This window comes from Adelges cooleyi, unplaced genomic scaffold (genome assembly GCF_023614345.1).
Source record: "Adelges cooleyi isolate 19-005CV unplaced genomic scaffold, UGA_ACOO_1.1 ACOO_flye_CR_arks_rails_tigmint_CR_PRNA_108, whole genome shotgun sequence".
Taxonomy (NCBI): domain Eukaryota; kingdom Metazoa; phylum Arthropoda; class Insecta; order Hemiptera; family Adelgidae; genus Adelges; species Adelges cooleyi.
The window spans coordinates 17,045,320-17,058,579 of record NW_026095761.1 but is presented as its reverse complement, the minus strand read 5'-3'; the positions used below and the strand labels follow the sequence as shown (position 1 = coordinate 17,058,579).

The following is a 13,260-nucleotide window of genomic DNA, read 5'->3' as shown; positions in this document are numbered from 1 at the left end:
GAACATTAACCATGATAATAAATAAATCCATCCACTTTTATTCTATAAACTTGTACTTCCATAATAACTCAAAACAGTTATGTACAACTTAAAACCAAATGGATGGGGCAAACGATACCAAAGTTATAAAATAATATCCAAACATATGTTTAAACTTTAAATAGTAATATAAATAGTAATTTTATTTACAAAAAAAAAAATCAGCTTCTGTTTAACTTATAAAGGAAAAATTATACATATTAATTTTTATATAGCGGTTTCAGGGTATATAATTTTTATATAAAAAAAAATGTATACACTAATAAAAAAATGTGTTTAAGCTAAAAATAATTTCCAAATAAAGCTAAAATAATAATAATAATGTGTAGAAATCAACATAACAAAAATTATTTTCTGTATTATAAAATTTAGACACAATACAGTTACAAAATATATTTGTTGTAAGGAAAGTTATAATAGTAAATATAATTATAAACTTTTCTGAATAAGTTTTTATTAATTAATTATTTTTTTTATATAAATTAATAATTATCAAACAGTTCATTGAAACAGCTTTGATCATTATTTTATGATAAAACATGCTAAGGATTTTAATAAATGGACTACTGGTTATACTAGAAGAACTCGTTTGATAATATTAATTCAGCTGGAGTAAAAAAAAAAGTTCTTGTATTTTCTATACTTAAGACTTGTTTTCTTGAATTACAAACAGTTTTTTTTGAATTATTATTTATAATATTTATGTAGTCCATAGTCGGTTAACGATTGGCATTCTTCAATTGGTTTGACAGCCAATCAAGACCTTCATACAAACCATCACCACTAGTTGCACACGTTGCTTGAATATACCAGTTACGATTACGCAATGTGTGTAAACTTAATTTATCGGTAATTTCAGAAGCATTCATGGCATTTGGCAAGTCCTGTAATTTATAATTATTGTATAAGCATAAATTTAATCTAACACAATTCTGTTGTTTAAATCGATAGTGGTACATACACATTTTTATAAACGATATTACGTAGGAAAAAAATGCTTTAAACAAAGGAGTGGCTAATCTATATATACTATACATGATAATCAATTTGTCAACATGTTTTGTGCTTTGATGTAAGGAGTCAAATTAAGTACTAGTGATATCAGGTATGATCCCCGCATCATCTGCAAAACATAAGTTGTCTAGCTCCGCCATGCACAAGCTCTATTTATTTGGGATGACACAAGTAGTAAAATTTCAATTGGTTGATTGCAAAATTTAAAATATTGAAAAAAAAAACAATTCATTAACAAAATAAAGAAAAGAAAAATCTGGAAAATTACTATCACTTCCCAAAGTATGTTAAATCTATAAACATGTATGCATGTTAAATACATAGAAATATTAGCTCCCATCTTGTTAAACTTTATACAAGTGACGTGCCTGAGACTAGCTGCATAAATTGTATATATTATATATGCAGACAACTTAGTACTTTCTTGTCAATCCAAAGTTCTAGATAAATGTGAATACACTGATCTTCAACAGTCAAGAGTATTACATCAAGGAACGGAGACCAATTCTTAATTCAACAAAAACTGAAACTCTAGTTATTCACCTCAACAATAGGATGGCAGAACATCAGTTAAACGTCAATTCTAATGGACAAACTCATCTACGACATCAAAAAAAACTTAAATACTTCAGCGCATTAAATAAGACGCTAACGTACAAGGAACATGTACATAAAAACGACACACAGCTGTATTCCGCATACAGTCTCATTACTAACAACAGAAACTATTAAGTCAACCATAACGCAATGACTTCCAGTACAGTCTTAATACCTCCTCTACACCTTATAAGACAAAAGGCTCTTCTACACACATGGACCATAAGTGCACAAAAAAAATCTTGCTATTCCATTTGATTAGAAAATAAAATTATGTGGTAAGAGATAGAGCTACTGTAAAAAAAGGCGTAATTTTGTACTTCCAACATCTGCCATCTAAATTTTACATCAAACCATCAATATAACAATGAATTATTTTTGAAACCAGTAGTTGCTAAATAAAATAAAATACTATTTTTCCCCTTATGAATTATTATGTCCATACCAAATACTACTCACTTGTTTGTTAGCAAATATCAATAGTACAGCATCTCTAAGTTCGTCTTCGCCAAGCATTCGCATTAGTTCTTCTTTAGCTTCGAATATACGCTCTTTATCATTACTGTCTACTACGAATATCAAACCCTGTGGTAAACAAAACATTTAAATTTAGTTTAAAATGTTCTTTGTCAAACATTTTTGTATTATAACAGTACAGGATACTTAAAATAATACTATTCAATGTTAAAATTGCATAATTAAAATTTTACAAGTACATGAGTGAAAAATTTCAGACTTCTATGTATGAGTATTAATTATGTAGCAATTTATTATTTAAATTGTGGTATAATATATCTATTGCTTGTAGGTACCCCTATATGGTGTACTAAGAATAGAGACGAGGACCAAGATGGCCCAATAACCTGGAGACCAGGGGGGTTTGATTCACACAGTGTAGCTACCAAATTTTTCTCGTTTTCCACACTACAAATCTTAACCAATATACAACACTATATTTAGAAAATACATATCCATTATCTTGATAGAGATATGTTTCTCGCTAGTTTTGGTGCAATATTCCCTTTATTAAAAAACCTAACAGACAATAAATGAAGTCAAAACAAATTTAGTAATAATTGAACTTTTTCATTTTTACTTAGAAATTAATATAAGTTAAAGTAACATTGTTGAACAATTTTGTATTGAAAATCGTCCATGTCAATTTTTAAGTTACATTTCATTTTGTATATGCTAAAAAATGGCCATGCTAAAAAATAACATAGTTTTGGTCAAATTATTGGCTTTATTGGTAAGATGACAAAATATTTTATCTCTATTTTATAATCTTAACTGGCGGTCAGGTAAAATTGTACATCCAATATAGCTATGTTGTACTACAATTTAACAATTTAAATAATTATAATTCTTAATTAATTTAAATTATAATGTGAGTTTTATCTAAGAAGCCTAAATGAATTTTATGACACCATGTACATTATTAGGGTATAATTAAATTTTCAATTGGTCGCACAGTTTTCAGTTATACTTAAATAAAGTGAATAAACTTTTACATATAATATGCATTTTGAAAGCAAATAAACCGTATCTCCCGCAACACAAATTTATAAGTTTTGCTTCTTATCATAACTAACAAATAAAACTTGAAGATCAATGGACTTAGAATAAATAATGAGAAGAAAAAAACATTTTATAGTTCTTGGTTTTATTTTCTTGATTCTAGAGATCACAAAATTCATTTTGTAAATGTGTGGAGTTGGAAGAGAGAGAAATTATGTTTTTTCATTTAGCACGATAGTGTAGATTATAAGTAATTACATACAATGGTGTAGTCGTAGGGTATACTGTATACTCAGCTATCAATTTTTATACAAGCAGATTGTGCACATAAATAACAAAAAATGTGTACATTATGCTGATAATACTGATATTAATGCAATACCGACACAGCATCCTACTACAGCACTAGTTTAAAAAAAATGTGCATCTATAATTTAGAAAAAATAACCTTAACCCTTAACTAGTGATGTGTTCATACCGTATACATGAATTGCTAACTGCAGAAAGAGGACAATAATAACACTCACTTTTTCTAATTGTTCATGAGAGACAAAAAAAAAATATATATATATATATAAATATATATATATACATATATATATTACTTTATAAAAACACATCACTAGTTAAGGGTAAAACATATTTTTTAAAACTGGGAAAACATTTTTACTCATTTGGTATTATTATCTTTATTGTTTACCGAAAGAGTATGGTTGCACAAAAACCCATTACTATTGTATTCACACAGACAGGAATAATGCCTTTTTGTTTTTGCGCAACCATTTCTCTCGGCAAGCGGAATATAGATCATTTTGTTCTTTGAAGTCAGCCAAATCCACTGGAGGTCACTATTGTTATACCTCCAGCAGCTGTGGCTTAAGGACAGACATAAATTATAAGTTTGTTAACAACATGCCTGTGTGTTCTGGAAATAATGCCTCCAAAGAGGTCGGATTTTGTCTTGTCCACCGACATCCCATACTGTAAAACTGATATTTTTGTACTCGACCGTTTCCACATTAAAACCTAAAAAAATGTAAATTTTCAATTTTATAGTAAAAATAATCATTATTTTACTTATAATATACCAAAATAATCTTACCAATAGTTGGTATAGTTGTAACAATTTCACCTAATTTCAGTTTGTATAAAATAGTAGTTTTACCAGCTGCATCCAACCCTACCATAAGTATTCTCATTTCCTTTTTACCGAATAAATTTTTGAACAAATTTGCGAAAACATTTCCCATTCTGAAAAAAAAAAACGAGACATAACATTACAGTCATACCATACAAAAGAAGTACATGTATATATTTACTAAAATTTTTGACAAAAAAATTATTCTTTGTAAGCCACCGATGATATAATCCTAATCACTATATTATGGAACGAACTGGGCAAATCTATCCAGTTTTCACTTGTACATTTATAATTTCAATATATTATACAACTTAATAAGAACCATTTATTACTTTAATTACTTTGTTTGATTTATTTAAGTTGATCAACAATTTAACATAATTAACAACATTTTTTGTTGATAATTATGGTATAAATCTACTTTACCGGACACCCTTTTTTTTTGATTCTATAGTATTTTTCAAGCTGATTACTGAATATGTGAAAATTTTGCGGCGCTCGCACTTAGTTTGGAAGTTACAGAAGTTTGAAGTTCGCAGATATCGACTTATGCGCGCGCCGCACGTCTACCTGCGGCCGCCGGGTACATCATTCGACGATGGCCGCTCTCGACATATTAGGCGCGCGACACTGGGCTAGGTTTTGTGTCGTTAGGTCGCTGACCGCTTCCAGGGTAGTTTTTTTTATTCCCTTTAGGTGAGCTATTTTTCCCTATGGGGGTTTGAGGGCGTGAGCCCTCATCCTAACGAAGACTCCCGAAGGACTCGAGTTGCTTTATTTAATTATGATTTTTTTAAATTAAAACTAAATTGACCTAATTGACTAATTTGATAGTACTTATACTAAATACAAAAAAAAAGATAACGACGGGCGGGAGGCAAGTAGACGGGGGGGTAATTAGTATAACTAACGCCTGCTATGTCGATGCGGCGATCGTCGAATGATGTACCCAGCGGCCGTGGGTAGACATGCGGCTCTGGGCGCGCGTGTAAGTCGATATCGGCGAACTTTAAGCTTCGGTAACTTCCAAATGAAGTGCGAGCGGCGCAAATTTTTTACATATTCGTAATCAGCGTGAAAATACTATCAAATAAAAGGGTGTCCGGTAAATTAGATTTGTTCCATAATTATTATCCATTGAAAAAAGTTTTGCAATATATTATAGGGAGATGAATAGAAGACAGAAAACAAAGAAAAAAGGCAAGGTTATAAATAGCTATCATAAATATTTAAACACCATGTTTTGTATGTCTATAGAAATATTTAATTTATAATTCAATGAATGGCTTATTTAGATTATGATATAAAAAAACTAGAATAGTCAAAAAATGCATTAAATAAATACTGAATCGCAATTATGAACAAGAGAAAATTATTTTGAAACTTTATTACAATTGTATAAAGTTGTATATCTGAATACATTGATAATTGAAAAACTTGTAAGGTTGTTTATCATAGGTTATGGCAAAAACTGTTATTCTATCCTATACAATTTTTGGGTAATAGTTCATAAAGGCGTCCTGAATTTCTTAAACAAAAATGTTAAAATTATATACTTACTCGACGAACGATTACTATATAGTAGGTAAAATAAAATATTAAAAATGTGTGTCGATAGTTAAACTACAAAAAAGGCAGAAGAAGTAGCAGCTTATGGACAATTCTAGAGACTCTCGTTTTGCTGACAGTGCAAGGAGACTTTGTTTTCAACACTGGTTTGATCGAACATATGAATTGGGACTTGATTAACGACAGAACACGTAGTATTTAAGGGGGTCAGAGAACATTTTTGGGGGACCACTGACGGTTTTTCTAAAAACGCGCCAGAGCCAGGGCCCTTTGGCAGGGCAATAGGCCTGTGACTAAACATAATGACCGAGGCCAATACGTCAATCTTCCCAAACGCCGACAACAGACGACGGATAGCGGTGACAAGTCGCTCTTGGCAACGTGTGCCCTAAGGAGCAGCTTCAGGTCAACGGGTGTCGGCCGATGGGTCGCCATCAGATTAAATCGGTACTTACTTGATGTGTGAAACGGTCGGAGGATGATTCGAAGTACCGGTGAACTAACGGCGGATCAGACGTGACAACGTTAAAAAAACCCTATTATCGAATAAGATGGCGGCGTACGGGTTCTTGTTGACTCGGTTTTTTTTTTAATTTTATTTATTTACTTTTTTCCACTACACTTGCTGGCTCTACATGCGTGCCACGTATGGAGCACAATTGTTCCTGGTCTAGGCACGTCATTGGTCAGCCGGCGTCACGTGAACGCTATTTGTTTCTGCCATGAAATCCACCGGATGACGGTTAAACGGGTTTTCGGCTTTACGTCTACGGTCCAGTTATCAGTTTGTCGAAAATATTTTCCACACTGTAGACCAGATACTGTGTTGTAGATAACGGTTTTTGCTCGGCTTACGATGTAGAGAAGATATTTAGATATCTAAATCATGGTTCGGCCCAACGTCATGTTCAAGCTTCAACGCTTAAACCATTAAACTACTGGGCCCATCGGCTTAACGCCCTAACCGAAAATTATGTAATTTATTTATTAATTTTGTTTCACACCTGTGGATTGGTAACACTTCGACAAATAGCCATCTCGTCGATTCGTCACCTGCTACCCTTCGGGCGTCGTCGACTGGCATGACGATGCCAATATACCGCCCATGATACGCAGTTTGATAAAGAATACGTTATATTAATAAATTATAATTGTTTACAAACCTTTTATCACTTATCAAAAATGAATTTTAAGTTGTAGTATAGTCAACTGAATATGAATTTTGATGTTTCTATCACTCAAAATGACAACAGCTTTTATAGAAAGCTAGTTATTAAAGAGATAAAAGTTCAGTCACTTAACTTTTTCGGTTAATTTGAATCTTTAATACAAAATAAGGTTAACTTTACGAGCTGTCTTTCAAAAACCTCAAATAAGTTAATTGTCATTATAGATCATTGTAAAAATACAAATACATTTATGAAAAAAAATGTTTATTGTTTATTAGGTACTTTTTTTTTAAAAACGAATTTAACTAGAAACAAGGTAAAAAAAATAACGTCCTATCGTCACACAAAATTCTATTTTTTTACCACCTTATCCATCCACATAATTCACATTTCATTATCTTGCAAAACGGCTCCTTTATTTATTTCGTAATACTTATGCGATTTTGTTGTCACTTGTTAACATTTAACATTGTATATATTTTTTATTTCTCAATATTCACTGTCATGTCTTTGCGAAAATACCTAAATACTTCTGAATTGTATTGTAAAATCATGTGTACAATATGCCATTGTTCCTTGTGAGTTGTGGGTTATTTTATTTTTAACATTATAACAATTTCATCTACAATTATTCTATTTTACATAATAAGGATGAATGGTGTACCAATGCATAAAGTACAGACAAACAAGAATTTATTTATGTACATATAGATGATGACTATTTATGTTTTACTATTACAGGTTAGGCGACCTCATACCTACCAATACTTAATTAAACCAATCAATATTTTATCGCCACAGAGCGAGTCCTTGTTGAATTAACTAAGTTGAATTTATAACTTTTAAGTAAAAACTTACGATTAAGATAATATATTTCTTAAGTTTTATACGAACTGTACTTTTATTACATGCAAAAAGTACAATTGATGACGATTAATATGAATTACAAATTTGTTGTAAGTAGTTTATGAACGATGCTTTTAACTACAAATACATTAATTGATCGCAATTAATTTTGAATTTTTTTCTTTTATTATACATTTGTTTATTTTATCATATAAAAAAAATATATATTATTAATTATACGAGTATGTTTTAGTTTATTAATGCTGGCGGCGAAATGTCCGAGTCCGTCCATTAGGTCAGAAAGTCGTAGCGAAGCGGTGCGGCGTGACTCAACAGTCAACGTGTTCTTCTATAAGAAAGTTTACTGAGCTTACTGAGCCAATTATGATATAAGTAATTATTTAGTATATCCGGAAATATACTCTCAATTAGTTCATTTTTTGTCTGAACAATGCAGAAGTTGTCTGGCATTTTGTGATTGTGTATGGATGCAGTTCTATTTCACCGTTTCCAATATCCAGCAATTGCTTAGAAAATATTTTTGTCGATGGATTATTTGCAATTGTACTCGCATGTTTATGGTCAATCGAATTGTTTCGACATTTCGCCATAAAAACAATTGTTTCAAACATTGCATTAATCTCATCGGCAAAAGCAGAGCGAGGAATGACTGGCAATGTCTGTCGGAAATCACCAGACAGTAGTAGGACAGCATCACTAAAAAGTTTATCGTTGCCGTTCAAATCTTACATCGTTTTATGTAATGCTTCAAAACTCAAGTGAGGTCTATGATATTAATTTGGGATGAGTACACTCCACCCAGATTATGATTGAACTCCTTTGCAATACTGCAGCCATTCTGCTTTTTTTTTTTTACACATAACATATAAGATGCCATCGAAATAATAACGAGTCGTCGTCGTCGTGCAAACGTTTTGACCAAAACATATAATTAAGACTATACTATTATCATAAATCGCAAAGAGATTATAGATAACAAATAATCACTATTCAGAAGCCAGCAGGCTAAAGCATGTTCCATGTTTTATAATTTTTGTTGTTAGGCTTTAAGTAGAATGTAACTTTTTATTTTGATGAATATTTTAGGACTTACTGGGTTCTATTCATGTCGTCGAACAAATATTAAGCACCAAAATCAACTAGGTGCATTGTCAAATTCAATTGCTATTTGTACAGTTATTTGCTTTTTATAAGTTTGTACAGTATAAAAGATACAAATTTAATTTTCCAAGACTAATATATAACCTATGTACATGCGTGTGCACATATTCTAACGATGTTTACTCTAATAATGACCGTTTGATTTCTGAGAATATTAACTGTCGAGTAAAATGAAATGCTATGGAAGTGACATACATTTTATGTTTTTAATATAAAAAAGTATATTGCCTGGAATATGGTAATCCAAATTGAGTTAGATAGTATTTTTAAATGATGAGAGAACAGTTCAGTGTTGTACTGTTTTACGTTTTGCACAATATACTATCCATTGCGCCGCACTGATGTCGGTAAGAGACATCTATGACGATGTTAGACCCTTGTTGATTTTGTGTAAAATCACCGGCATGACAAATCTCAAAAACGTGTTTTCTGGCAGACTGGAATTTCGATGGGACGTCAATTGCTTGTGGCCATTTGTACGCAACCATACATTTCTATCGGAGTATAATTTAATAATTAACTATTGTACTTATTCGCGTTATAATTTGTATGATTTTTGGTTTTACAATAAACTACTAGTACAATCCAACGGTTTTTTTATATTTAACAGCTTCTTTACGGGATACAGAGTTATATCGTGTGCTGGAGTGTACTCGAGTCCAATGCGCCTGTCATATGGTATTGGACGATCGACAGTATTTTACGGGAACTGTGCCGGTTGCTGACAACGCTGTACTCGGACAGATGGTTGCCCAATATTATTGTCAACATTTACAGGTTCGACATGGAACATGGACGTCCGCTAAAGCATCAGAAAACTCCCAGATACTTTGTGGTCGCGTACGTGCTATTAACATTGAGTACATATATTTGTGGTATCGCCGATGTGGCCACCAACGGCTTATCGATAGAGAATCTCAGCGAATCAATGATTAAGTACCTAACAAATGCTCTATATGTTTTTTTAAAGACAAGAACAAATTTTTAAACAGCATGATACGATTTTTATATTTAAGCTCCTCCACCAAATAACAGACGACGGATTAATTTTTATACTTTTTACCTAAATGTTTTTTTAATCATATTTTCTAATAGTTTGTATTGAGAATATTAAAATATAAACATAATTAATTATAGGATATAGAACAAATCGTTGTAAATATTATGTACAAAACCAAAAGAGAACACAGAAAAATATAAAATAGTAGAGATTTAAATAGTGCAGCCAGCGCTCAAAAGGAAAGAAATGGTGGAAGTTTTAATTGTCCAACGACCAATTGCCCAACACGTTATGAAATACTATGAACACTTTTTTTCGTTGTTCGGCGCCACTGGTTACTGTTAAAAACCCAGCTATATTGTTACAGTGCGCATTTTAATAAGCTGTGTAGCCCGAGATTTAAGGTTTGGCAAGCTTTTAGTTGTTACATTATACTCGGCTCCATTACCGAATGCGGTGTAAACAGACCATTAAAAAATCGTATAAAAAAATTTGAGACATTTAATTTTCGAAGTGTTAATCTCAGATTGACTTATTTTATTTGTTGAATAATATTTTTATAAGTTTATCAACAACAATGGACGATTATTATGTCAGATCACGAGTTGACACACATTATGCGGCGTATTAATTTTTCGGCTTTATAAAATAATTTCGGATTAGTTAATGAAACAATGACTGATATTTTACACGGCGTTTCGTTTTCAATTAACTGTTTTTAACTATGTTCACATTAAATCGGATTTTAACAAATTTATTTTATTGACACGTGGTGTGCAGATGCAACCAATATTTTCTTTTTACGGCGATTTTATTTTTATATGCATAATTTTGCGCAAGCTGATTTTCGTAACTAAATGAAATTATTTTGAAATATTTTCGTTTATTTTTTTTTTTTTTAATAAAACTATTTTATTTTTCTTATGAGAACACTTACAATTTTAAAGGGTACTTACGTAAAATGACGTCCGAGTTGCTTGCATTATCAAACCCAAAATGTTTAACCATATAATTGATTCTATTCTTAACTAAGTGTTAATTTTCCAAGGCAATGTGTATTTAGGGGCTATGTAAAATTATTTATGTATTAATTATACTGTATTTCATTAAGTATATACATTTATGTCTTATTAAGTCGACTTTTATATTAAGTTTTAGGCGCAGCGGTACGGTGGTCAACTTTTAAAACTGTCTTTTTAAAGACAACCTGTGTGTTAATAATGCCTTTGTTTTACATATTTTTATTATATACATATATATTGACCGATTTTTATAGTTAAGATAAATCGTTTCCCAGACATACGACAAGGGCGCACGATTAGCCGACGTCAAAATATTTTATGTAACTTTTTTTTATCGTATTTATAATGTTTGTATACATTTTGAAAAAAAAACCGCGTAACGACCTGAGAACGGACATAATTACTTTCTTTAATTTAAATTGTTTACGGAAAACTACCCTACAATTAAATCAAAATACACCTGAAGGTGCGTGCATTCTTTAACTTAAGTGTATATTGTAAATGGTCTGGTTTTTTATGCAGCTTTTTCCCCAGAGCCATTAAGTTAACTTAAATTCTATTAATTTGTGATTACACATCATTTTATTTTATAAATATTATTCACCGGATGCACGCCCACATTGTTTGTGATCCAATAGATTTTAACTTAATAATGACGGAATTTTTAAATGTGGATTATTGTTAAATTTTAAGAACACTATTTTTGGGGAGGACTTTGCGAAGACCTGGTGTTCCGTTTTTGCCCCGAGCTTATGCCAAGAAAGCGACGATAGGGCGGGCCATTTTCCGATGCAGAGGGAATGCGACAATGATGTGGCCCTAGACTGAGAGGGATGTCCTTCCAGCTCTTCGAAGTCACCAGAAGTCCACCAAAAATACATGTGTTATTTCCCCACTTAGTTTTAAGGGTTAACCTTTATTTTCAGGAATTTTTGTACCACCATTTCGTTTCTTTTACTTTACAACCTTTTTTTGACAACCATTAACTTTATACGACTAGGTCCGAGGTCGGACCTCTACGGGGGAGGGGCAGCTGTAACGATTATATTTCACTTGACCGTTACTTCGTGTCCCAAACCTACTGACACAGCACCCCTGACTATAGGTAGGGGAACGGTCGCACACACAGGACAATGCACGTCGCGTATCATCTAATTAACCAGTTGACTTTACCATCACGGACCGCCAATATCCTCGACCTTGCGCTCTATATTTTTGCCGTTTTACTACAAGCCGCCCATCCGACTATCTTTTGTGTGCGTCCGTTTCAACTCCGCTTTGACCAACCATTTCATCGTCCAACCCAGGTCAGAGTGTATATATATATATATATATTGTATAATTTTGTATTTTATTTAGTAACCCTAATTTATAATAAAACATCTTGTAGCCTGCAGCTGAGAGTTAGATTATTTAACAGTGTGACCGCCCGTTCTAGCTCCTAGGGCGATATATTAAGTTAATAAGGGAGACTTTAAGGCCAATTAAACGTAGACAGCGGCCTAGCCAACCATTATCCCGTGGGGATCCGTCTATTTTAGCCTTATAGCCAGCTAGACAAGTAGGTCCGTTACAATAGCTAAATGATGTATGAAAATATATGTTTTTACAATTATAAGTTAATACTCGTTATTAAATTTGTATTTTTTCTTTAGTACTGGTAAGTTATTCAATATATTATACATATCGTTGCTCGTAAATACCACAAATTAACTCATATCCAACCTAGAATAATATCTTGACTGGAAATATAATATGGTTTTGTCCATCGTGCAAAATAGCGATTACTATTTACAGCTATTCTATTAACTAAATTTAATATGATTGGTGTTGAACCAGGGCTTTTAACAGGCAATTGCCTCGAATGACTTAACAACAAAACAACAATGTCCGTATAACAACAATAGTATAATTTATTACAGATCAGGAACGTGCTTACAAAATATAAGGGGGGGGGGAGGTCACGATGCGTTAGCAAAACATCTTAAGTTTGACCCAACGTGGCAACAGAGCTTTGACGACCGGATCACAGTTCCATGCACAACCGGCGGCTAGCAACAGAGACAAGTAATATTAATAAACAATAATAAATAGTTAAATACAATTAATCGGTTCGATCTGAACGACCGATACGGAACCGATATGTGTGATATGTTAAGGATT

General features: G+C 32.1%; 1 protein-coding gene across 2 annotated transcripts; it reads right to left on the bottom strand.

The window, feature by feature from the left end:
* Positions 1 to 15: 15 nt before the first annotated feature.
* LOC126847409 (ADP-ribosylation factor 1) lies at positions 16 to 6,500 on the bottom strand. Of its 2 annotated transcripts, none has more exons than XM_050587615.1 (5): positions 6,334 to 6,500; positions 4,271 to 4,419; positions 4,085 to 4,194; positions 2,110 to 2,235; positions 16 to 923 (listed from the first exon to the last, which is right to left on the bottom strand). In XM_050587615.1, the coding sequence occupies exons 2-5, from the start codon at positions 4,416 to 4,418 to the stop codon at positions 759 to 761; spliced, it is 549 nt and encodes a 182-aa protein (XP_050443572.1). In that variant the 5' UTR covers position 4,419; positions 6,334 to 6,500; the 3' UTR covers positions 16 to 758. The 2 variants fall into 2 exon arrangements, with proteins under 2 accessions (XP_050443572.1, XP_050443573.1); XM_050587616.1 differs by lacking the exon at positions 6,334 to 6,500 and adding an exon at positions 5,870 to 5,997.
* Between the last annotated feature and the right edge of the window lie 6,760 nt (positions 6,501 to 13,260).

What these genes read in the sequence shown, in the direction of transcription:
- LOC126847409 (XM_050587615.1), bottom strand. Translation starts at nt 4,418, where the DNA reads ATGGGAAATGTTTTCGCAAATTTGTTCAAAAATTTATTCGGTAAAAAG. An exon ending in ATTATTTCCAGAACACACAG is followed by an intron (nt 2,236 to 4,084) that starts GCATGTTGTTAA and finishes TGTTTACCACAG; the next exon opens with GGTTTGATATTCGTAGTAGA. An exon ending in TGATATTTGCTAACAAACAA is followed by an intron (nt 924 to 2,109) that starts GTGAGTAGTATT and finishes TATAAATTACAG; the next exon opens with GACTTGCCAAATGCCATGAA.